The following is a 25754-nucleotide window of genomic DNA, read 5'->3' as shown; positions in this document are numbered from 1 at the left end:
ATCATTGACTTACAGTAATGGAACACATTTGGATCCAAGCAAGGTAATTATAATGGATATGAATTGGATACAATGGTGTTTTAAGTGTGGTCATCATTTGCTCTCTCTGCTCAAACATTCATCAAATGGCTCATTCTATGTGGATAAGTCTTTATATGTTTTAAATCAATATATGTTATATGATTTTTTTAATGACTGAAACAGACTGTAGCTGCATCATAAGAGGAACAAAGATGCTCTTTACTCAAGTCAGCAGTTTATTCTCAGTTAAAGTGTCAGATTTGTGAAAAGTGGTCAAAGTAACAGAAGTGTTTGGAACTGCAGCTCAATAAGCTAGAGATCAACTGTAAGCGTTTGACGATCGACTCCACCGACGTGAAGCATCTTTGTTCAGTGTACGCCCGTATGATGATAGGAAATAGGTCGTGCAGACCGGGCGTCTTGCCATTTTTACATTTTCTTGTTAATCTGTATGCCATGTTAACATTAAGGTTAACATTAAGTTTATTAATAACACCACGTCAAAAGATTCCATCTAAATACAAAACATGCAAACATTTTAAAAAAAAACAAATTCTCTCTCATAATCAGGACATTGTAATCATATATAGAGCATTAGACAAGAAGACTGCCATCCTTATGAAAACATCCACATGTCATAGGCTTGTGTATAGACTAGACTAGACTTGCACTGTACTCAGTGATCAGCAACAGACTGAACCGACTGTTGAACTGAAGACAGTCAGAATCAGAGTCGAGATATGATTAGAGAAAAAACAAAGTTTCTTTCTTATTATTATTATTGGATGAGTAATGGATAATTACGCAAATAACACAATCAGAGAAGTGAAAATAATTTCTTTGGTAAAATGCTGACCGGTCACGCAGCTTTTTAAAAGGAGTCACAAGTCGACATTGCTTCATTTTAAGGAGTCACCAGCAGACAAAGTTCAGAATCACTTCCTTTTGACATCCACACAAAGCGTCTCTCGTACCGGCCCTGGGTATCTTTTCCTCAGTTGTCTACTTCTTTGCTGACAAAGCTCACTGTTCAGTCCACATCAAGGAGGGAGGATGAAATATGACACACACAAAAAGCCTACAACAACATAACTACTTGGCCTTTTAAGCTGCCCACAGTGGTGGTGGAATTGGCTGCGAAGCCAGGGGCGGCAGCTAAAATTTGCACCAAATGTGTTTGTATGGCAAATATATGCATACATATGAATGACATCACCGGTTTCTTTTCATGGAGGGCTTGGCTCGTGTTTTGTTAGATTGCATTTTGCTGTGGTAATAAAATTGCCTTTTGCAGCGCTAACTCAATTACTCTTGAGAGCCCTTATCATTTTTCACGCAGTGGCGGCAGCGAGCGCGAGGCTCCTTGGTACCGGGATCATCATCAACTTACAGTAGCTGGTGAATTTGAGATCAAAGGAGGTGTGCTCCTCACAGAAGCAGGCTGGAGGAGGAGTAATTGAATTGTTTGTTGTTTGTTGCTGTTTTTGTTGCTCACCGGCTGTGCTGCAGTAATGGAGAGGAGCTAGTTTATGGTGAAGGAATGTTCATTTTCCTTGTTTCTCTTCCCTTCCTCTGTAAATAGTATACTTTCCACCTGTATTTTCTTACCCCCGCAAATGTGACAATCTCTTCCCACTTTCTCTGTCTCTTTTGCTTTTTCCAGCACTTACATTTTAATTTGTTTTCCAATCTGTCTTTCTCGCTCTCTTTGCTACAGACGGAACAATTTGTTCACACACTTAAGGATGAATTGGTCAAGAGTGCACTACTGGCACTGCATGCAGCGCGGCCCGGATACGTTTCCAAGCACCAGAAGCAAACCCCGGTGCTGGGAGGCCAACATCAGGGCCACATCCTCCAGGGCAGTGACCAGAATCCGAGCCCAGTCCAGGGACTTCCAGGTCACAGTCCGGCCACGTCGATCACCGACAGCACAGCCGTGTGTAATAATGTGGAAGGATTACAGAGCACGACTAGAGGCGAAGGTGGGCCGCTGAAGCACCAAGACTCCATACCGCACCATAAAGAGTACGACGAGGAGGAATGGGTGAGCGTGACTACTTTTCTAAGTCATTAAGAAGAGTAGAGTTTTATTTATTTTTAAGAACAATGATACAAACTATCATATTTACTGCTGGCCTTGTGGTCGATTACACACGGGGAGATAAACTATCAGGACAGATTAACCATTTTTATGGCATAAAACTTTTAAAAAATGGGATTGTATACCAAACATAACACTTTTTTTAATGAGAGTTTTCTCAAAGGAGTTTCAACATTTTATCATGACAAAGTCACTGCAGAATAAGTCATGCTGCTTCTTTCCATTGAAGTGTGTGTATGGCTGTTGGTTTGTTTGCGTGTGAGCACGGCATCGGCCTTACTGACAGCAGGAGTTTGACATGATTTCTGCACACCAATGCCTAATTATCGCTCAAAATTTTCCTTACCGTTTTATCAAGTTCAAACCATATTTTTGAAGCACGAAAGACCAAAATAAACAACACTATTCACAAAACTCACACACACTTAGATTATCATATTTGTACACACGCACACACAAGTGAAAGCATCTATTGGTCCGCTCAGGAAACGCCAGAGAAAGCTGGAAACAATTGAAACGCTTTGAGAGTAATCTCATAATATCCAGACAGCTATTTCCTTTTAACCTTTTGGACATGAAGCCAGTTTACACTGTAAAGCTGCTTCAACCGTTTTTGTTTCCGGTTTTATTGCAAGTTTTGGTTTTCCTCAATTTCACAATCTCAATCTCAATCTCTGACTGCTGATTGTATATTTGGCTCTTTTAGGACAGGGTGTGGGCCAACGTGGCCAAATGTCTCAACTGTGTCATCGCCATGGTGGATAAACTCCAGGAGGAAGACAACAGCAAGCAAAACCCAGTCCCTGAGCAGCAGCAGCTAGCTGATGTCATCATCTCACACAAACCCGGTAAACATCTGTTTTTGTGAAGCGCAATCATCAATCAGTGAAACATCTATTAAATGTTGGTATGTTAATGCTGTAAATGGGTGTAATTTTGGCACATAACTGACTCACTGGAAACCCTGTTCTCTCATTAGTCTCGTCATCTGATGTTGGCTGATCAGTATTAAAAAATATTATGCTGCTTTCACATTATGAGCGACACAGCAACATTCTACGAGTCATTGTCAATGGAGGTCGATGACGTGAACCTACAAACTGAAGTGTCGGGCGTGACCCACAACAAATCAGAGTCGAGCTCGTCTTTGTCAGTGCTTCAGTGAGCTATAAGTACCAAACAATCATATGTTTCTGTTTCACCTTGTTACATTTCACCTGCCTTTAGCCAGTTCCCTGTGCTATTTAACATGAAGGTTGTATTGTACTGTAAAGGACATCCATCTATCCGTCCCTCCACTTTCTAAACTAAATTGATATAATTGATAGATTATTTTTATAAAATTAGCCCTTGAATGTATGTGTTCTTTATTTCTATACAAACATCTGTTTCAGTTTTCTTTTGTTGTCGTCGATTTAGGTACATTTCTTTAGCTGCAGAATCACAACCCAAAACCAACTTAATGCTTATAATGAATCAAATATACTTAATTTAAACCCATACCTTATGGATGAAGACCTATTCTAGATAACCCTTACTCCCTCTTCCTCCCACAGTCCAGCAGTGAGGCTTCGGTTAATTGATGACTCTAAATAGTAGGTGTGAATGTGAGCGTGAATGGTCGTCTGTCGCTGCTTGTCAATTTAGAGATAGTTTGTATGCCTCCATGCAGGCGACAGTCGTGGCTGGATTATTATGTTTTTGGGTTGTCCGTCCAGTCTATTCTCGTGAACGTGGTATCTCAGGAACGTCTGAATGGAATTTCTTTAAATTTGGCACAAATATCCACCTTGACTCAAGGATGATTAGATTGACTGATTAGATTTTGGTTGTGTAAGGTCACTGTTACCATGAGGTTGTAACTCTAGATCTCTCTTCAGGTAAACCAATATACTGTGAGCCATCATAGGTAACTTTATGTCGTACAATGCAGAGTTGTCTTTAGCATCATATGTTATTAGTATTAGCTAATACTAAGCTATTAGCTTATTTTAGCTTAAGAAAACGTTTTGACCCAAAAAATATATTAAACGAAATCAAACACAATTTTACTGAGGGGAAATAACACTGAGCAGTCAATGTTTTGGAGTCTATCTACAGCCTGAGTGAGACAAGACTCAACTTAACTCAACTTACAGGCTCCCTGATGTTTAAGCATTTGCAAAATACAAACTTAAATCGTTGCCAGAGAAGTGGATGAAAGCAATATTTGATATGCAGAGCCATTCACTGTTGACCGCAAGCTGCCCAGTCTTCCCTTACGTCCAATGAAATCCTGCCTCAAGCTTGTGTACAGACAAGTGCCCAGTCTGTTACAACTGCCAACTGGCACACAGAGCTGCAGCATTAGTCTGACTAGGCGACAAGGGGAGACTGTGTGTGTGTGTGTGTGTGTGTGTGTGTGTGTGTGTGTGTGTGTGTGTGTGTGTGTGTGTGTGTGTGTGTGTGTGTGTGTGTGTGTGTGTGTGTGTGTGTGTGTGTGTGTGTGTGTGTGTGTGTGTGTGTGTGTGTGTGTGTGTGTGTGCAAGCATTTGTATCATTTTGTGCCTCTGTGTCCATGTGTTTCTGCCTGCATCTATCTGTCCAAATGAGCTGGCAGATAGGAAAAAGGCCATCCACCTGGTGTTCAGTCTGAAAGAGAAGCTCAACCCCCCCGAGCACCTTTATTAAGACGCTGAACAGGCTCAGAGCAAGTGGTCATCTGCCTGTCTAAATACAAACATGGACAGAATAATGAGAGAGGCTTTATCTCCTAGCGGAGACCGGTGAAGCCCGGGCGTCTGATGACAAGACTTTGTGGGGGTTTTGATGTTTGGACAGGTGGGCTGGCGAAGAGATGACAGCTGGAGTTCTGTTTCTCCTTCTTTGTGCAGAGGCGGTATTTGCAGAACGAGATAAGACATGATTTTTCTGGCATGGGCAAGGCTGATGTGCCATACATTATTGGTGGAATCCAACTGTGCTTTTGTTTGTCTGTGTGTGTGCCTGTCCACACTAATCCAGCCCCCCATCCCCTAGAACTTTTAAATATGTTGAAGTTGAACCAAATGCTCGGTGGGAAACTAGTTTTGCTTATTGCTTAACCAACACTGCCCCCTGTTGGCTTGAGAGCAGATCATCAGAAACTTGTTTTGGATGGAGGAAATGCATATCACCATGAAATCACAGCCATCTGAAGGCAGCAGGACAGATATGTTGCTAAATCATAAACTACTTCTTGTGAATCTACGCCATTTTAATTCGGCTTTGTCTCAGACAAAGAGGACTTTTTGAATTTATTTCAAGGCCAGTCAAGACCACAACTGCAGGGATATATACTAAATTACCTGGCCATTCTCTGATTCATTTGTTTTACGTCATTACTGTGATTGGATGTAAATCTCCCTGCTTCAAATGCAACCAATAGCTGACCTCATTTCTAATTTAAAATTGTTGTGACTGTTAACGACTGTCACCGGTCCCTGCCCCCCCTTCACAGGCACACCAAGAAAGTGAATGCGTGACAGTAGAGGAAGCTGTGGTTGGTTATAACTATTTTTTTTTTTTTTGCGTGTTTATGTGGGAGACATGACAAAGTGTTCTATGTTTTATTCTTGAAATGTAGGTACGTCATATCAATTACAATACGATGTAATCATTTAGGACGTAATGTAGTGCAGAATTAGGACTGAAATAGCGTTGAATAATGCGATCATATAAATGGCTTCAACAAACTATTTTTCTTTTCTTTTTTAATGATTTCTTTCTTTCGTCAGCGTACTAATTAACTGTTAAAAACTTCACACCATCTGCCTTTGGCTGCAGATTTGTGGTGCTGTGTGTTCACATTGTGCCACTATCCAGTCAACAATATAGTTTCCTGGAGGAGCATAGAGCTGTTGTTGATATCATACTTCACTGATTGGCACAGCTGTTTCAGAGCTATGACATCAATGATGTGTATTTATATTTATAATTATCACCACACCTTCCTTTAATTATATTTCAACCCGCCCTTTACACTTTACACTGCTACACGTACATCTACCAAATTAGCAGGTGTACTTGGAGACACCCATACAGCTTGTTGGGCCCAAAGTGTTTCCCTTAAGGACACAACAGCACTTAGCAGTAAAAGACATTCACTGATTCAAAGATACAATAGTGATATCATGCATTAGCCAATCATTTGCCTTTGTTCGCTGTGCCTAACAATACAATAAATAATTGCATGAGTATACTGTGTATACCAGTTTTATTTAATTTTCATCTAAAGTTGTATGTGCAATGTTTTTGTATGTGGTTCCTCTGGTTCCTCTTTAAACAGCTTGAAGTTTTTTGTTTTTGTTTTGTGTTTGTCTTTCCGGTAATTCCTTCCCCTCTTTCAAGCAAACGTAAACCGGTTTCACTTTACAGGTAAGCTGTGTGTTGTTTCTGGCAGAGAACACAAGTGTTAAGACGTACTCTAATACAGCCACGTCACTAGTGTCATATCTCTGTCTACACCTTTTTATCCAATTTTTTATCCAATTTTTCTCTGCAGGTGACTGGAGGGAGCAGCTGTGTCCTCTGGTGACCAGGTTAAAGGAGTGTGTGATGGAGGTGGTGGAGAAGGCAAAGAGAGCCATGACATTTGTGCTCCTGCAGGAGGCAGCCTGCAGCATTCCACAGGGCTTCCTCCTCCAACAGAGGCGAGATGTGGTCTTCAGTCAGGCAGTAGGTAGCCACACCGAGATAATACTGCAAAACATCCCCAGTAAAACAAAACTTTGTGATTGTACAGATTGTACAGATTTCACTTTCTTTGTTTGCCCTGAAGAGGGCAAACAAAGAAAGTTTGTTGAAGTAAGCAGTGCAATTTAAAACCTTGATACACAATCTGTACAATCACAAAGTTTTACTTTGTTTTACTAGGGATGTTTTGCAGTATTATCTCGGTGTGACCTTTGTATTGCAGCTGTATTTCAGACCCTGCACATTGTTGGATTCCCATTTTACATGTATGCAGTTTGTGGCGAGGGCAACTTCCAGGATATATGGCCTAAAAGTGTGTGTGTGTGTGTGTGTGTGTGTGTGTGTGTGTGTGTGTGTGTGTGTGTGTGTGTGTGTGTGTGTGTGTGTGTGTGTGTGTGTGTGTGTGTGTGTGTGTGTGTGTGTGTGTGTGTGCGTGCGTGTGTGTGTGGCAGCTGGCAGCCCTAGCCTGTGGTTTTGTTATGAGGCTGTATGCAGGAATGCAGGACCAAGGCTTCCTGAGGCAGCTCCACCTGGTTGGCCTGGTGGCCCAGTTTGAGAGTCTGCTCAGCACCTACAGTGAGTACATTTTCAAAGATAAAATCTGAAATGGCAACCTCAAAACCTCCACTGAACACAGTTGTTCACTTTCATTTGCTTTCTAGAAAGGAAACACCTAAAAGAGTGGTTTGGTTTGGTTTGGTTTAGTTTGTTTTGGGCGAGCCTGAGCAATGTGATGAGTAAATGTGAAGCTGTAACAAATTATGTAACAAGATGATGAGTCACTGCAGTTTTTTATTACTTGCACCTTTATATTGTTGTGTTTTAATCAACATGTTCCAGGTGAAGGTTGACGAGAGTGTCATGAATGGATTCTTAACAGATCAAACAGAGATTAGAGACTGATTTGAAGAGAGTTCCCTGTAGATATGAGTAGATCTATTCTAGTTATTTGCAGGTCCGTGATCAAAGTTCTCATTCATGTTAGTTTGCAGCTCTCAAGGAAGTGCAATGGACTGGTCAGCAGAATTAACAGCTGGAAGACAGCTAATGCTTTAACCTTTTATTACGATGAAAACAACGTCTCTGCAGTATAAAATGTGTGCAGTTTCTGAATTATATTCATCATCCAGTTTTAACCCTCTGACATTTTAAAATTTGAGCCGAACTCACCTAATTTTGAAGAACTAAAAAGACATTTGACAAGCAAGGATTAATTCACTACTAATATTGTTTTGTTGAACTGATTAAGGTGAGGAGATCGGGATGCTGGAGGACATGGAGGTTGGAATCTCAGACCTGCAGAGAGTCCTGTTCCAGATTACAGAGGCCAAGACAGACAACCTCAGTGACCTCCAGCCTTTAGTGTGTGGCCGACGGTGAGACATCATCATCTCCTTCTCTGCTTGCTTTTCTTTGCCTGAATCTAACATGTTCAATTAGCCTCTTGAGTACTGCAACCTGTTTTAGTACTAGCATAGAACTGCGCTACTATGCTAGTAGTGACATTATACATTATTAGCTACATTATAAGGAACAAGTACAGACAACTGTCAGTTCAATAAGGAGAGACAAGTGAATGATTAGTAGTCAACATTTATTATGACAGATGATGCATGTTACGGCCTATATGGTGTGCCTAGGGGTACACAGGAAGTAACATAAAAGGTGATGGTGATTAATGAGTGACAGAAATTCTTTGGCGCTTGAACTTGACGAGGAGATTTGTGATCGAGTTGTGATTCTACTGAGCGGCAACAAGATAAACCCCCCCCGTGGAGTCCAGACACTGGTGGTGATGGTGGCTGATGAGGTTGATAGAATGATGAGTTGATGACGCTGATGAATCTGCGGAGATGGGGAGGTGGAGGGTTGCGCAACAGCAGCATGAATGTACTGAAGGCAGAGAGACAATCGTATTTAAGAGAGACAGCTGCAAGATGATAGGCTAACGATGTAATTGTGTCGTTGTGCTATTGGATAGAGACACCAGCTGATCTAGACAGCTGATACCATGATTGACAGCCCCAAACAATAACAGCAAGGAAATAATGAGTGTGCTTGCACGAGGAGTGATGGCAGATGTATAGTAAATACACTGTCCTGTCTGAACTTACGCTAGAGCTTTATTTGTAAGTCTCTTGACAAGCATTTAAATCAAGCAATTCATTAAATTAACATATTTTAGTTTTGAGAGTTATTTTACAGGTCCAATCATTTTTTTTTTTTCTTAGAAAACAAAACCCAACTACGCTAATATTGTGTAATTTCCTTAATCTTTCTTACGGTGGAAATCCAGCATATGATCATATGATCTGGAACGTTTTTAAGAAAGTGAGTTTAGTGTGCAAACTTTTTATGTTTTTTTTCTCTATCAAAGTTTTTAATCTGACGCATCTATCAATAAGTGTGTAAGACCTTTTTAGTAACTATAACATGCTGGTTCTCAAGTACTCAGATGGTACTCACTATGTGTGGTGTGTTAGAACATTGTTCCCATATTGCCTGATTAACAACATCATAGTCACAGACTATAAAATTCTCTGCACAATCACTGACTGTATACTCAAACTGTACAAAGGTTTCTGTCGATCATTAGCTAATTACAACTGGACGGAGTTATAGGAGTTGCAGCCAGTTCCTCTTTGACTGTCACATAGTAAGAAATCGAGTGTTTTCACAACACCAGGTTATTTTATATATATATATATATATATATATATATACATACATATATATGTGTGTGTGTGTCATATTCGGTGTACTGAGATAAAAGATAAAATTAGTATTGAACAGTTCCTATCAGTAGTTACTGTAAAAGCACTGAAAGTATTGACTAATCTTTCAGGATCAAAAGTGGTTGTCTGCTCAGATTTTGTGCCATTTTATTCCCATGTGCAGCCTGTGAATCAAACTCCAGACCACTGGGCATACATCTACTTGATTTGTAATCAATGCCTGACCATAATTATTGTATGTTTATGATAGTTATCTGGCTCTTCAGGGGCAAATTCCTGTAGTGAGTGTGTTTGTGTTTGTTTGTGCACAAAAATGATAGCAAGGCTGCAAAAGTGCATTACGGTATGAGCTGTTTGGGCCAAAGAAAGCCCCAAGTGACCTGTAAAGTGGAAAAATGGAGTGTTAAAAAACACCAAGCAGGACAGCTCTTCTATACAGCCGGCAATAAGGATGTAGCTCAGACTTTTGAACCTTGGAAACCCTTGGAAATTGTGCATGCTGGCTCACTGTGATGGCTGTATAACATCAAGCCAGTTGATTTGAGGTAGTAACTGTGCGCATGATGCCAAGTGTGATAAGATGATCCTCTTGCCCCACCCCACTCCAAGTCAATCTGTAAGGCAATCTGTCTCACAAAATCACACTCTTTCTCTCATGCATATACACGCAATCTGTCTTTCTTTGTATAGCTTGCACAGGCCTGTCTTAAGTGTCAAATTGCACAACTTCCCAAACTCCTCAGGTTCTACAGAATTGCAAAATGTGTTGAATTTCTTTTTTCTTCTTCTTTCCCTGCATTCAGAGACCACTTCACTGTCGAAGTGCCATTACCAAGACTGGTTTTCCAGACCTTGCCAGAGGAGATCAAGGAGGGCAAGCCTCTACGAGTATTCCCGGTGCTGTTTAACGTGGGCATCAACGAACAGCAAACAATAGCAGAGAGGTACTGCAGTCGTTGTTCACCACATTCTGTTGAACTTACTTACAAGCGCTCTTTGTGTGAACATGTTAAACAAGGCCAGTGTGGTCATAAACTAATGTGCATCTATTCCAGAAATGAAATTCAAAAATACTTCTGTGCTGGAGACATTCGAACCTTTAATGGCATACTCACTCAAATAATTGTTTAAAATGTAACTATGTTGCATTTACTTATGTTAACTGGTTGAAAATGTTTAGGTATTCTCTTTTTGAAAAAGCAACTTTTTTCATGTTTTATAACCTTTTTTTTTTCTCAACTGAACACCGCTCGGCACATTTTCTCGAGCGTCTTGGTGATGCTGGACCATAACCGTCCTTATTCTCTTCATCCTCTTAGGTTCGGAGATATCTCTCTACAGGAAAGAATAAACCAGAGGAACTTCGAGATGTTAGAGGCATATTACAAATCATTAAGTGAGAAGGTGCCACTAGCATGTAAGTGCACAAATGTTTCATTTATTTTTACCAAAATAAAATGTCTATCTCTGAAATCTTTGAGAAATACTAGAACTGGTGTTCCACTGCTGCAGCAAAGTGACTCTCATGTGCAGTTACAAAGATGTGAGGAAAGCAGTATTGGCAAATAATTGTTTGAAACTGTTTTAGTATGCATTGAGTATCTTAAGGAGTTTACCACACCAGGACAATTTATACAGTGTCACTTTATCAGTTAGAAAGCCTAGGAATGTAATTTTCTTCAACAAAATGTGTTGAGTGATTTGTTTCCCTTTTGTCTACTAACACACATCAATCCATCAGAACCTGCATTCAGCTCTGAGTGGCAGCCTGTACTCAAACTTTTTTTGAGTATTTTCACCAGAACAAAGCAAGAAACACAGCCACTCACTTAGAATGTGTTTTGTACTTTGTATGAACAGGTCTACCATGTTTTCAGACACAGACTGACATCAAAGAATTACTTGAAACCCTGGGCCAGAATGTAGTTACAAAGAAGAGAAAGAATGTGGAGATACTATGGATTGCTGGAACGGTGAGCAGTTTTTTTTATTGCGACTTTACGTTATTGTCGAGGAAGACTCTGTTCTCTGAACGCCATTAAATAAACTTCCTATCTTGGTAACTGTGATCTGTAAACACTACGTAGCGTAGTATTACGTTTTTGACATATTGATATTTCATGTGCTAATGACAGCCAAACAAAAAGTAACTGCCTGAGTATGATGGATTGACTTTGGAAGAGGATACTTTATAGACACTGACCTTTTACCTGGTATTCATCATCTGATAATGAATTGTTTAACATGTTCTTACAGTGCTTGTGATTCACAGAAGATGCTAGATGTAAGAATCTACAGCCATGCTAGCGGCTCTGTGCTGATGTTCGGGTGGAAATGTGTTTACCATGTTCATTTTCTTAATTGAATGTGTTATCATGCTAATATTTTCTAATAAGCGCAAAACACAAAGTTCTGCTGAGTTAGAAGATCACCCAAGTTATTAAAGTCTATCTTCTGTGGATCACGAATGTCTCTACAAAGTTTTGTGGCAATCCATCTAAAGGTTGTTGAGACATTTCTTTTTTTAAGCTATATTTTAGAGTTTTTTTTCTATTTATTAGACAAGACAATGAGATTAGCTATCTTCTCAAGGTTCTAATATGTACATAAAGAAAAAAAATATTGTATAGTAAAGTAACAAAAAAACAACACACATGTGTTTCAGCAAATAAGACCACAATCGTTTGAGGTAATTAGATTTAAAGTCAGGGTCAAATGCAGATGTAAAACAAGGCAAAGATTTTCAATTTGAGTCACTATTACTGACAAAGAAGGAACAATTTGCTTTTAGTGATGCATGTAAACATTAGGTGTGTTTTTCTTTCCACTTCCCTCCAGATCTGCCGAAGGTTAAATGGCATCAGGTTTACCAGCTGTAAAAGTGCCAAAGACCGGACATCCATGTCTGTCACATTAGAGCAGTGTGCCCTCCTACGTGACGAACACCAGCTCAGCAAGGATTTCTTCATCCGTGCTCTGGACTGTATGCGGAGGTAAGACAGCAATAGAAGATACTATAAACTATTATGGGTGCAAGTTATTATTCCAACCAATCCCAAACATGCTGCATTTAAAAAGTCAACCATCTATTTTGACTCAGTAATATGTAGCCGTGCAGATAGTTTTGGTTTTATTTGGTCAGATAAAATCTCAGAGATGTGTCTCCGAGATTTCCGTCACCACCCCCAATGCTGAAAGCTAAGAAAAACATGTAACAACTTCAGTAGCAGCTTGTTAACTCTTCATAGTTCCTATGAAAGCGATTGTCAATGAGATCTATGGATTAACAAGGTTGTTGTTTCTGGAAAGACACAATCTTGGGTTTTCAAATTGGTGAATTTTAAGTGCTTCAAAGAGCACAAATTAAATACCATTCACTTGAACTGCATTGGGTTGTCAGCAGAGTTTTCAGTGTAGATATCTCAAAATCTCAGCTCGCAAAACTGAAACTAACAGCATGGCTAGATACTACAAGAGGCAAGTGATAGAACTGTGCGTGATCTGACCTTTTAGCCAGTAACGCCGAAGATTTAGCAGTTGCATTCTTTAATCCTTGAAAAGACATGTGATTACAAAAGTCTGGTTAAAGAAATAACCTGCACCCACAACAAATGTTACGTGAGTCAAAGCTGACGCCATCATCGCACACATGAAAGACATTTTGTCTCCACCGTCGCCTCCCATCTTATCACCGTTTGATGTGCCACTGTATACATCATGTGTTCCCTCCACCATCACCGCCTTCCCTCACACATTCAAAGGCAACCATGCATGTTCCCATCAGTGCTGCAGGGACACTGTTGCCTTTAATGTTTGTATGTGCCGGCAGGGTAAACATCTGCATCTGTCTAAATCCGATAAGTTCTAACTTTAGACATTTTTTAAGGCCGTCGGTGAAGTGCCTGTGGCCCACTGATGAAAGTATTTCAATATCTAGTCATTTGCAGTAACTGGAGGTCTGTGGTGACATTCCCGAAACAAATGCTGCTTTCTCTCCATTGTATACACACACAAAATGGAACTATGCTCACTATTCTCAAAATGTAATGCTCACTTAGCAACAAACTGACTCCAGACTGTTTTAAACTCTAAGCACAAGTGTTTTCACTCATGTGGAAATTCAAAGTCAGTCAGGATGGAAATCTTAAGGATTGCCAGTTTGAATAAGCTCATCCTAAATCATACGTACATAATAACCTGTTTTTATGAAGTAAGTTAACAAGTTAATGAAATGAATACATTGAACCGATGAGATGAACATTTGCTGGTGTGATGTAAAACATCAAGTTGTACAATAGGCACAGTAAGCAACTTAACAAACCGTAACAATATTATATCTCTAGGGTGGTGGGTGTGGAAGGGTTTACGGACTAGAAACATTGTTACAGTCAACACACTCAATAAATAAGTCTTCACCCAACCAAATGGTTGATACATAACTAACAATACAGTCTTGGTCAAGTGTAGTTGAAATATACAAAAATGAATGCTTTAATAGAAATCTTTGCAGTAAGTTTGCTATTTAGAATTATTACAAACTACTCAACCTTGTGACGAGTTCATCAGATCTCCTCATATACAGTAGAATGCATAACCAATTTGTAGAATATTGTAAATTGATTCAACCTTGAAAATAAATAGATCCTGGCAATTACCAGCCCTGGGCACATCTAATAATGTTAAGTAGATTATAATAAGGATCTTGTTACACAAAAGCGTTCCTCTAAATGTATGTGTAGCGGACTATTATTATCCCTTTGTGATGTCTAAAGAATTTGAACACGTGCCACAGAGCTCTGGAGTGAAACAGCAGTAGATCACCGTCTTACTACAGGTGCTGTATTCAAACAGTAGCTCAGTGTTTGAATGCAGCACCGACAGTGATACTTTAAACTTACTAAAAATACGTGCTTTAGGTTTTCTCAATGGAATTTTTTATAAATGCATGATGGTGGTAGGTCAGTGATGAAGATCTAGTCTAAAAAGATAAAAGGAAGCTGCGTTTTAGCTGTGAAAGTGCACTCCAGTAATCTGCAGTGATATCCTCCAGGCACAATGAAGTGATACTCTTTGACTTCTCAAAAGTTCTACTTTGTTAAACCACTGTACTTATTAAATTGATTCGTTTTTAAAAGAAGTGGAATTTAACATTAATTTAGAGTTGAAGTGAGGGGGAGGTGGGGGCGGATAATGGAGGAAGTTAATTGTAAGCTCAAAGGAGCAAAAGAAAATCTTTATACGTGTAAAAGATTCTTAAGTGGCAAATATGAGCTGCGTTATATTTCTAGTAGTACTTTTCGCTGACACATTTTTTGTTTGCTGCAAACCAAAAGATTAGCTGTGTTTTAATGGAATTAGTTTGGATATAAGCTTAATGTTTTTAAATTAATAAAACATAACTAGATCTATCTGTACGGTCAAGTGGTTAAAACAGCACTAACATCAGTGTATTTACCATGATTAAAGGCACCGTCGTTTGAGTTTGTTGGGTCACATCTATCTGGTTGACAATGCAACTGCGATCTAACATCATCACTTTAGTAAGTGATACATCTGCTTTCTCCGCAACCTGATGCTTATTCTGCACAGGAAAGACAGTGAGTTGAAACAACTGCACAAACGTGACAATATAAATATGCTAATTTGCTTTCATTTTCACAGGGTGGAAACTGCAACGTTAGCAGGTATATGAGTCAACTGTGCTTGTTGTAGTCAAAGGAAGCTGAGATTTCTTCTCATATTTGTCTGTTTATTGATTTTGGTTTGATGTTTTGTTTTGAATAAGAATAGGGAAGGCTAATGCTGCTGATAAGACAAGCTGGACCGGTCGTTCACCCATCCATGAAGTTTGGACAGACGTGTTTTACTGTACATGATAAGAACTTTGATGTCAGGAAGTGTGTACTTCACACAACCTACTGGTTGATACTTGTAGCATTAAGGTATTTGGCTGTTTGGATGGTATTACGCTGTTCAGGCATGTGGTTGTCTGTCTTTTCCTAGTTTCATTATCCACACGCTAAAGATCATACGAATTAATGAATGTCTAACATGGACATTCTGCGCTTGTCAAAAGTTGTTTATTATCTCAAAAGGGAGCAGTTTTACTCTTTAATAATTATGTTTTCTGTTCTGCCCAAAGTGACAGTGAGTTAAGTCTCTCATAAACAAAGTGTGAATCAAGTGAAATTCTATCCAAAAGGACATCGAAGTGTCACATTACCTGTTACTCCGCGTCCGTAAACAATGAGTCTTCTGCTCTAGACTTAAGTAAATGCAAATCAGCTGGATCAGATGTAATGAAAACACATTGATTCTGCATAAAACTGTCACTATAAAATGTGCATAAAACTGCATGCCTCCTCTGTCCATCCTCTGCCAAGCAAGTCATTTCATTATGCAGCTTAACATGCAGCTCTTCGTGAGTCTGTTTCTCACATTTCTGCTCCGTTCATCAATGCCTGCTTGTCTGTGGCTCTTTGTGTCAAAGTCTGTACTAATGGCTCTGTGTCTAAGTGGGTCTTCTGGTACCAGCCTAGTATGATCTCGCAAGTGATCAATCTGTGCTAGAAGTCCCACTTAGACAGCATCTAGACTGCACTAACACCACCGGTTTTTGATCTGTTCGTTCTGTTTCACTCTGATGGGCGCCCCTGCAGTCGGCTGACCCAGGGAGACATTGGGCAGTGGGAGGACCCTGAGGCTGGCTCCATGACAGAGAACAAACCAGCGTCACGACACTTTTACCCCATTGCCCTGCTGCTCGTTAGCTCGCACTTACTGGTTGTGTGGCTCATTTTAAGTCTTGTTTTTCTGCTTGCAAAATATCAATAAATTGCTGACAATGCCATCTCTACTCACTCCTTTGTCTGTGTTTGCTGGTTATTCTCTTTTGAGGGGTGGTAGTGGGATCTGACAGACTTTCTCGAAGAAAGTTAATAAGCGCGAGTGATTTCATATCAACATCAAGCTGTGAGGTGTTAACCCCTGATTAGCTTCGAAGGATTGGGGAAAATCAATTTCAATCAGATGGTATCAAGTAAAATAGCCGGCAATTAAATGTTTACTCTTTCTTGATTTGCAAGGAATCTTTTCTGACAAGCTTTAAGTCAGTCCTTAATATCTGACAAGAACAAACTTTATTTAGACTAATGTTAAAGCTAGGCTCACGCTAACTGGAGATCGATATACATTACATTTATATTGACTCGCAGACATCTTCATTTTAAGGTGGATATGCCTGGCATTTGTCAATATTTTTCCAAGAGCTGAACAATGTTCAAAGCTTTCTGACTTCCCGTCCCTGACTGTGTTAACCAGCCCCAAGCCCATTAATACTACTTATACAAAAAAAAAAAGTAAAAAGGCTGTTGTTTTCGTGAAACAGCTGGGCACTCTCGTTTTTTTTGCTTTAAGCTGCGGAATAATACTCATTTGGTTTACTGGTGAGAACAGGTATTTACAGCGGCAGGACGATGTATGAGGGATTGGTCCAAAATATACTACAGTTCCTATGTTCATCATAATGAAAGATCATGTCACCCATTGCAACAATGGGGCTCATTGATGTGTGTTTAATAGTTTTTGAAAAAAAAACTACTTTTTTGTTTTTTTACCATCATGGTGTGCTCCGTGTATCTGTGTGAGTGTAGCTCGTGGCTGATTTCCACACACAGTGTCAGAGAGAGCTCAACGCACTGCAGCTTGAGAAAACACAAGTAGATTTAAGTATTAGGACAGTAGCTTTCATTGTTTTGGCTCCAGCACACTGGATTCCCCACACTGTTGACGATAAACACCTTTAAAAGTGCTCATATCAAAACTATCACAAAACTTTATTGCAGCAATTTATGCAGTGTGGGAAAGCAAATGTTAGCTATTGCACCTCATGAGGAAATGAAGTGTACCCAGAGGCAGCTTCACTTCCTTAATTAACTTAAGGGTGACTCCCTTACAGTTGTCGGAATCCTGGAGGGCAGCTTGTTTGTCATTTGTCTGGAAATCTAACTGTCTTGCCCAACACCAAATTGTGCTTTTAAACAGAAACATCATTTTTGATATATCACTGAATCATTGGAAGACATGAGTGAATACAGTGTTACTGCACTTGAAGGTAGTGTTTAGCAGTGGTGGGCCAGCAAAGCCTTCTCTGCTGGCCTAGACAGAATCAATAAGTTATAGCTATTTTATAATTTAATAATTTTTCATAAAAACACTACATGTATTATAATTTTTTTCCCCCATTAGCTTATTTTCTCATTGCACAACTGTCTTCCTTAGCTGCTCTGCTTCCAGCCTGCAGCGTTGCTTCCAGTGCAGCTTGTTTTAAGTAGAGCTATTATCCAATCAGATTTCGCCCCTATGTTGTCTCTAGGTTAAAAAAATCTGCCCGGAGGCCTTCAGAATTACAAGTGAATCCCTTTGCAGTTTAAGTGAATGGGGACGATATTGTTGAGTGTCATAGTTTTCAACCAATCAGATTTTTAGTTTGACATATTGGACGTATTCTTTAACATGCCAGAGCCTGCTAGCTGGCCTAGCCATACGTGATTGGTCAGTGGGCTAGCGTGACATGTTAGGTGGTGACAATCCCAATATCTGCTGCCTCTGTCGAGCGGACATTTTCAGCCCTCAAACGCATTAAAACGTATTCAAGAAATACAACTGGGGAGGCTCGACTGTCATCACTGGCGTCGATGAATCGAGAAGGACTTCTTACTGGAACTAAAACGCACGGATGTAACGTTACTGAACAACCGTGTCATTGAACTCTTTATTAACAAAGAAAGGAGGATGGACTTTGTCTTTAAATAGTGAACAGTGTTGTGTCAGAAACACTACCATTAGGTTGTGGCTGAAATGAAGAGAAGAGACGCAGTTCTTGGAGTAGCAACCAGCGGGAAATGAGCACACGGCAACATCCAACAAGTCCAATGTATTACTTTTTACAGCTTACACTTATAGTCTAAATTCACCCCCCTCAGGTCACTTTCCACCAATCAAATGCGTCGATTGAACCACAAACCCAGCATCTTATATAATATGTAATTTGGTCATATGTTTCATCTTCATCGGGGACACAGTAACAGAACATCTTGGCAGGATATTCGGCTCTTTAGATGGGAAGTGTTTCTGGTACTCGGCCAAAATTCCTGACACCATCATCTATCCTTCTAGGAAAGCTGGTTTCCATACTTCTAAGAACTATCTGTTGTTGAACTGTGTTGAGATATCTGTTCTAAAACCTGTTTTCAGTATAGTTATATGATGTTTTTCTTCAACAACAGAAGCGTTGGTAAGTGAACTGCTTTTGTTTTTAAATCTGCAGTAGCTTTAATATGCTTGTTTATATATTATTATTTGTACAACTTGTTTTTATGAATATGGATTTTTGTTTGGTTTTATATGTGATATGAACTATTGTTACGTCCAATGTTGCACTGGGGACACATTTAGTCGGTGCACAGCAGCAAGAAGACACGTGAAGCGGCAGAAGTCTATGTACTCTGCGCAAAGTGTTAAAGTCAAGGTGTTAAAGTTAATTTTAAGTTTAAGTGTTTAAGTCATCATCTTTGAAGATTCATGTGTTTTCAAGTGGACTCATTTTCCCTCTCGGTGTTGACAGACGAATAAATCCGTCAGTAACAAGAACTAAGGTGTCGTGTATTTCCTGGAAGGAGTGATAGGAGCGTTACTACTGTGTTAATTTGTCTATGGTGTGGTTAATATTGTTCCCTCTGATGTGAATAATATTTGAATGGCTCGTGCTCTTTAGTGTGTGGAGGAATGCGTGTTTTAGCTCCGCCATTTTGCAAATTGATTTTGACTATATGCATTGTCCGTTAATGACGCAGCGTCCCGTCATGCGCGTATTCATGTATCTGCACTCTGCAGTTAGTGTATTTGTAGGTGTTGAGCCTCATTTTTACACGAAACAAATAGTCATAATGAGGTTATTAGGAGGTGGTTCAACTGTAGTAGGACAGCACTGAAGGCCCAGGTATAAATTGCACGCCCCACCACTGGTTTTTAGGATTCATGTGAACAATTTTTAACTCTAAAGGAGAACATTTTTTAATATAAAATGATCTGATGCTCTTTCTCTCACATAATCCTCCTCCCTGTTCATTTTGGCTAATTAGCGGATCTGTCGTTGTTCAAGTGAAGGAAGAGCGAATTCTTAGTGAAAATGGGTTTAGAGGAAAAGTCAGTCTTTACCCCTGACATTGACGGGCTGAAAACAAAGGAGTCATACAAAGACTGCAAACAGTTAAATATATTACACCATGGCCCCTGGTAATTCAGGATTCTGATTTGTTGAATGTTAAACAGTGACACTTATGACCCAAGTGTTATGTGCCTTGTTTACACTACACCAGCTAGACAGCTATGAAATAGTGTTATCAGTTGTTACCAATCAAATGTGTCATGCATGTATTCATTCAGTGTGGCTTTGTAGTAAAACTGCCTGTGCCAAAGCTCACTGTATATAATCAATCAGGCTTAATAATGTTTATCCAGAAAGTTTGGCGCGCTTCTCCTCACACAGCGTTGCTAACACCTGCGCAAAAAATACATCAAAACGTGCGGCCTGATCGGGAATTGTGTGCTATCTATTTTCTAGAGAGATTCGCCCAGCGGTTTCCCCGAAAATCCCGAAAAACGAAGCAAATGGGAAGTGAATGGGATTTCAGATTTTATAATGGGTGTGTATTGCACGGAATGTTCAGCGCTAGAGTGAGGACATAACTGTCAGAGTGGAGCAGAGCAGGAAAATATTCTGTGATTTTTCCAAACAAATTGCTCAAGGTCCCATCATTTTTACTCTTTATACACCATTTTTGGCCAAAAAGCTTGCAAATGTTGTGGTTTTTTTTCTATTAAAATGTGTACACTGCACTCTGGTCCTGCCTTGTATGAATTTGTGGTTACTTGTAAGCCCAAGTGGTTACTTGTAAGTGGGTTGGGTGTAGTTATGCATGATACATTGATAATACATTTTTAAAAACATTCTTTCAGTCATTCATTGATTCATTTCCTGTTGCAATGGTAATTAAACAAGACAATACAACCATTGTATTCTCTACATGTCTCTCACAGTGAAACACACAGAGCATGTGGTGTACCTTGAAAATACATGCTTAGTTACTACCGGCAATATCGGCGTGTATATATATTGCGACGTCTTCGGGCAGTAGCAGCCACACTGTCAAAATTTCCTGCGGAATTTTCTAGTTTTTTAGTTTTTCAACAAACAAATACTTAATTCAATGAGAACACAAATTAGTATTTTGGGATGTCATCTTGTTTCGGGACTAAATTAAATCATATTTTGTGTCTATCATTAGAAACCTAATTTAAAAACTCATTCATGTTTACTTTTTTGTTTTCCTTTCTTTTCTTTCTCTCATTCCCTTTTTTCCTTCTTTTTTTTTTTTGATCACCAGAGAAGGATGTCGGATTGAGAACGTTCAAAAGAATATTAGATGCAGGAAATATGCCTTCAACATGTTGCAGCTGATGGCCTTTCCCAAGTGCTACCGACCACCGGAGGGGACCTACGGTAAAGTTGACTCTTGAGGACCTAAGCCACAGTCATTGTGTGTTACCCCAGTTTTAAATATGAAAGCTGGTTAAAATGTTTTGTTTGTAACCCAAAAAAAATATGGCTGTATTTTACATTTTGCTGGATGTGCTCATCGATTTCCAAGCTGGATTTGTCAGACACGTTATTTGTAAAATGAATGCACTTTCCGTTATTGCCTTGTTTTATTTTTCATGGCCTAAGCAGTGACGAGCGGTGCAGCGGTGTGGGCAAACCACAGTTTGTAGATAATCTTTGTGTGGATGTACAGAGTGTTAATGATCTTTCTTTAGACTTTAAGCAGTTCAACCAGCATTTGTGTGCATGAATTATTCCCCTTTTGCTGAAATGATAAGTGTGTGTGTGACAACATAGTATTAGCTCAAAGGTCCACTTATTATCTTTTCTGAGCTATTTCGGAGGAGATCCATTCACTGACAGTGAGCTTAAGTTAAAAGTTTTTCTCTTTTTTTTAATATGCTACTTGGGGGACCTTTTGAATCGAGGCAATAGTTTGTTGAAGAATGAACTTACATGCTTTTGTGGTAGAAATACTGCTCTCTCCAATTACTTGGAAACAAACTGTTTATAGCCTCATTCAATGTTTGGATGTTCTGAGTTTTATATGATGAAAGTACAAGATTTCTGCAGTTCTTGAGCAATTGTTATCTACTTTTTGATGTGATCACATATTCAGGTCCAAACATTGCCTGTATTGTTTTGGACTGATGCAGATGTATTTTCCATTAATTTGTAATAAGTAACATACCAGTATTTTAAAGCATATGTTAAGTCCTGTTTCCTAACTCATCTTATTGAGCTTTTTCCATAATATTTTTCATATCTCAAGGTACAGGCCATAATGAGGATATTGGACCAGCGTTTCTGAATGCGATATATCAAATTCAATTATTTATTTTTGTATTCTAAAATGATTTTATACTTTAAGGGTTAATACCTTGGACTGTAATGCATGTTTGTTGTGTTAAACATTGGACATTTACAATTGTTTATTGTAATAAAATGAAATAAAAGGGATTAAAGTGGATATGTGTGATTGTATGTGTGATTGTATGACTGTGTGATGTTTTACATACTGTTTACATTTAATATCATTCATTTATATAAGTGCGTTTAATGGAAGTAAACTGCTACAAGTCATAAGTGCAGTCTACACAAGTCATAATTTAAATCATGTGTTGTGCAACCATGTGCATTAAAAACATTCCCAACTTGCAAGATACATTCAAGTAATCCACTCAAATAGATGAGAGGATTATATCATCTTTGGCTAGATAAAATAACGATTATTTATAAAATGTTGTATCTGAAATTAAAACACTTGAATCCCAAACACTTAATTGAACAATCCACCAAATATTCAGATTTTGAGTATCAACTACCTACCGCCTGTAGTCTTGAAAAGGTGGCTTGCTCCTTCGACAGCAGCTGTAGTCAGCTTCAATTCACAACAATAACTTTGTATTGCAATGGTGACGAAGGGTCACGGCAAAAAAACAAAAAGAAACATTCCTGAAGCAAAACTCAGTCTCTGCCCTGCAGCTGTATGATAAGTATGTTCCAACAATCCTCCCTTTGACTTGAATCTTTCACCTTTCAGCAGATTTCTGGGATCAAGGTTTGCAATCTATCTCTGGATCTCTGGAATGATGACTGTCTTTGCCAAATTCCTCAATCAGTCGTTCATACAAATTAACAACTTCTCATCCATGCTGGACATGTTCCATCAGCAACTGCCAAACTTGAGACCTGAGCCTGACACCAGACCAGAGGCTATTTCTGTACTTCATCAATTACTGACTGTTGGCTCACCAGGTTAACGCAATGCAGAACTTTAGAACAAAGAGCTCAAATACTGATTTTAATTTGTTCCTTTGATACATTTGTTTATCTATCATCATTTTCTTGGCTTTTTATACTTACTTAAAGGTAACCTGTGGATTTTTTTTTTTACCTCTCGTGCATTAGGGCTTGCATTTTCTCACATCTTGACATCTGCTTTCGGCTATTCCGCTAAACAACAGTTGGTAATTGAAATGCACCGACAAACATAGCAATGTGCCAACAAAAAGAGTTAGTAAGAAGAATACTAGTGTGGTATATTTTCAGGTCTTACACAGTACAGCGAAGACCCCAAGTGTAGTTGTCTTAGATGAAAACCAGATGTGCAGGAGACCAGGGGCAGAAGGGGGGATGTGTAGAATGAGGAGGCCACATACATTCTCTTACGTTCCGCCCAGATGTAAACATAACATGTACCCTATATAAAGATGAAGCGAGCGCCCTAGAAGGAGGGACTTTTCGGATTCGACTTGAGACCTCCGGACGATCTAGACGTCCGTAATGGCATGTGTTGCTTGTTTGTAATAAACTTTATTATACCAGCAAGAACAGTGTCCACGGAGCATCCTTCCTCATCACTTCAACAGAACTGTCGCATGCAAGATACGACATAGATGGCGTCACGAGCAGTATCGGAAGTGGCCTGGCAGTTTCCTACGACGACTTCACATACGGTGAGCTCTCTCGATTGAATGCTGGTCATTAATTGGGACTGTTATGTGGAATTGTTATGTGGAGTTGCTTGGACACACCGTAAATTAAGAACCTTCTTGTTATGGACATGTCCTGTTGATTTGATGTTTAAAGTGAGGCTCCGTGCTAAATTTAATGTAAAAATGGGGGAAGATATAAAAAGTGAAGGAAAAGAAATAGTTTAGAATAGCTTCATGGTAACGATAAGGTGGGCTAAATAGTATCGTGCAAGATTAATGAAGAGGGGCCCTCAACTTCTTAACGGTAAGACACATGCATATTAGTCACTGCGTAACGATGGCTCTGACATAGTCCGGAATTAAGTTAGAAAAACAAAAGTGGGAGAAACCTGGATCCAGGTAATTTGAATAAATAAATGTAAAAGGTTAAAGGAAAGAGTGATAAGGAAATAAAGGAAATGATCATATGATTGAGCCGCAAATCAGATAGGTAGAGCCCTCAAGTGTAGGAGCATGTAGTACGGGCCGCGTAAAACCTGAAACGACATCTTATGGTCAGTTTAATAACTGGAGAGTGTAAATTCACAAATCGATTGACTGTTACCACTCTGACATTTGTTGACGAACGGTGTCTGATGCAGCCTCTCATCGAATATTTACACCTCAGAGGTAGCATAAATTTTATAAGAAAAAGGAAAATAGCGGCAAAAAGCATGCTGTGTGAATGAAGACTAAGAGAAGGTATGTGTGTGTGTGTTTACTTTGGGATTGAGCAGAGAGGGAGAATGGGTGTGCGTAGAAGGCTGAAAATATGTGTGTGAAACTTAGCTGCTGATGTGTTCCAGATGTGGGCTAGAAAAATGCATAGGATGAGAATAGATATGTTAAAAGAAAGAAAAAACATATTATGATTGAATAAACGTACATAGGTGGTGATTTGAGAACGGGACATTTAATAATTTGAAAGGACAGATATGTGGCCCGATGTATTTTATAAAACAATGAGCTTCGTTTGAGAAGACGTAATGAATTGAACGATGTATTGTATAAAACAATGAGCTTCGTTTGAGAAGACGTAATGAATTGAACGATGTATTTTATAAAACAATGAGCTTCGGTTGAGAAGACGTAATGAATTGAACGATGTATTTTATAAAACAATGAGCTTCGTTTGAGAAGACTAATGAATTGAACGAGTAAGTAAATAAAACATGAGCTCTTCTTAAAAGGGACGTAAAATAACAAATGAGCTGTTAAATGCACAATGAACTTCATTTAAGAAGGGTCGAATTTGACACCCCCCCCTTACTCGTCTCAAAGTTCCCTCCAGATGGAGGTCGGAATGTGAGGGTGGAAAGGCGTTAGGTGATGATAAAACTCTCTTGGGAGATACAGAGAATTTCTTTGCCATTTGAACTGTTGGGTTCAGTTGGAGTTCACTAAATGCTACAATGTTTAGGGAAGGGGTTCAAGCTAGGAATAATATTCATGTATGCTGTTAACGGGACCGAAGGGGTTAATAAGAGACTAAATCATTGCCTGTTTCTTGTCTGTTATGCCATTTATGGTGAATGAGAATTGAGAAGGGGAGACAAGGAAGTGGACCGGCACATCACGGAGTGTGGCTGGCTGACGTCCAAGGGGAGGCTTACGTTTCAATCTACTAAAGGCCGGTACAAATTTATCTACAGACTCTTTAGCAGTCGTAGGTAATATTGATGGTACACATATAAACCTGCTTTCATTTATTAGCCTAAGAGGATACTGACCTGCTCCTATACACATGAAAGAATACATGCTCTAGGCAGATAGGAGAAATAAATAAATAAATAAATAGAAAACTTGGCAACTGATTGACCAGTTAATGCATTTAATAAATTAATGGCATATGATTGTTTGGTCTAACCTCTGCTGACAATTGCAGATGTCCATTTTTGTTATTGTGCGTGGTTTGTTCTGATCTGTGCTGTGGTGTACATCAATATGGTGACTGTCTGATGATTTGAGCTGAATATTGGATAATTGATTGATTTGTTGATTGATTGATTGGATAATTGATTGATTTGTTGACTGATTGGTTT

General features: G+C 39.2%; 1 protein-coding gene across 4 annotated transcripts in view; it reads left to right on the top strand.

The window, feature by feature from the left end:
* Positions 1-22205, top strand: part of inpp4b (inositol polyphosphate-4-phosphatase type II B) — a 93258-nt gene extending 71053 nt beyond the window's left edge. For all 4 annotated transcript variants that reach the window (XM_076091378.1, XM_076091379.1, XM_076091382.1 and 1 more), the window contains 10 exons: positions 1739-2068; positions 2832-2973; positions 6648-6820; positions 7291-7414; positions 8088-8214; positions 10377-10517; positions 10893-10990; positions 11434-11546; positions 12412-12566; positions 21021-22205. In XM_076091378.1, coding sequence (XP_075947493.1) covers positions 1739-2068; positions 2832-2973; positions 6648-6820; positions 7291-7414; positions 8088-8214; positions 10377-10517; positions 10893-10990; positions 11434-11546; positions 12412-12566; positions 21021-21153 — 1536 coding nt within the window. In that variant the 3' untranslated portion in view covers positions 21154-22205. The remainder of the gene's footprint in view (positions 1-1738; positions 2069-2831; positions 2974-6647; positions 6821-7290; positions 7415-8087; positions 8215-10376; positions 10518-10892; positions 10991-11433; positions 11547-12411; positions 12567-21020) is intronic.
* The last annotated feature ends 3549 nt before the right edge of the window (positions 22206-25754 follow it).

Source organism: Anarhichas minor, unplaced genomic scaffold (genome assembly GCF_050575085.1).
Source record: "Anarhichas minor isolate MPS153535 unplaced genomic scaffold, ASM5057508v1 ptg000014l, whole genome shotgun sequence".
Lineage (NCBI taxonomy): Eukaryota > Metazoa > Chordata > Actinopteri > Perciformes > Anarhichadidae > Anarhichas > Anarhichas minor.
Note: the sequence above shows the minus strand (reverse complement) of the source record. Positions and strands in the feature narration are given on the sequence as shown.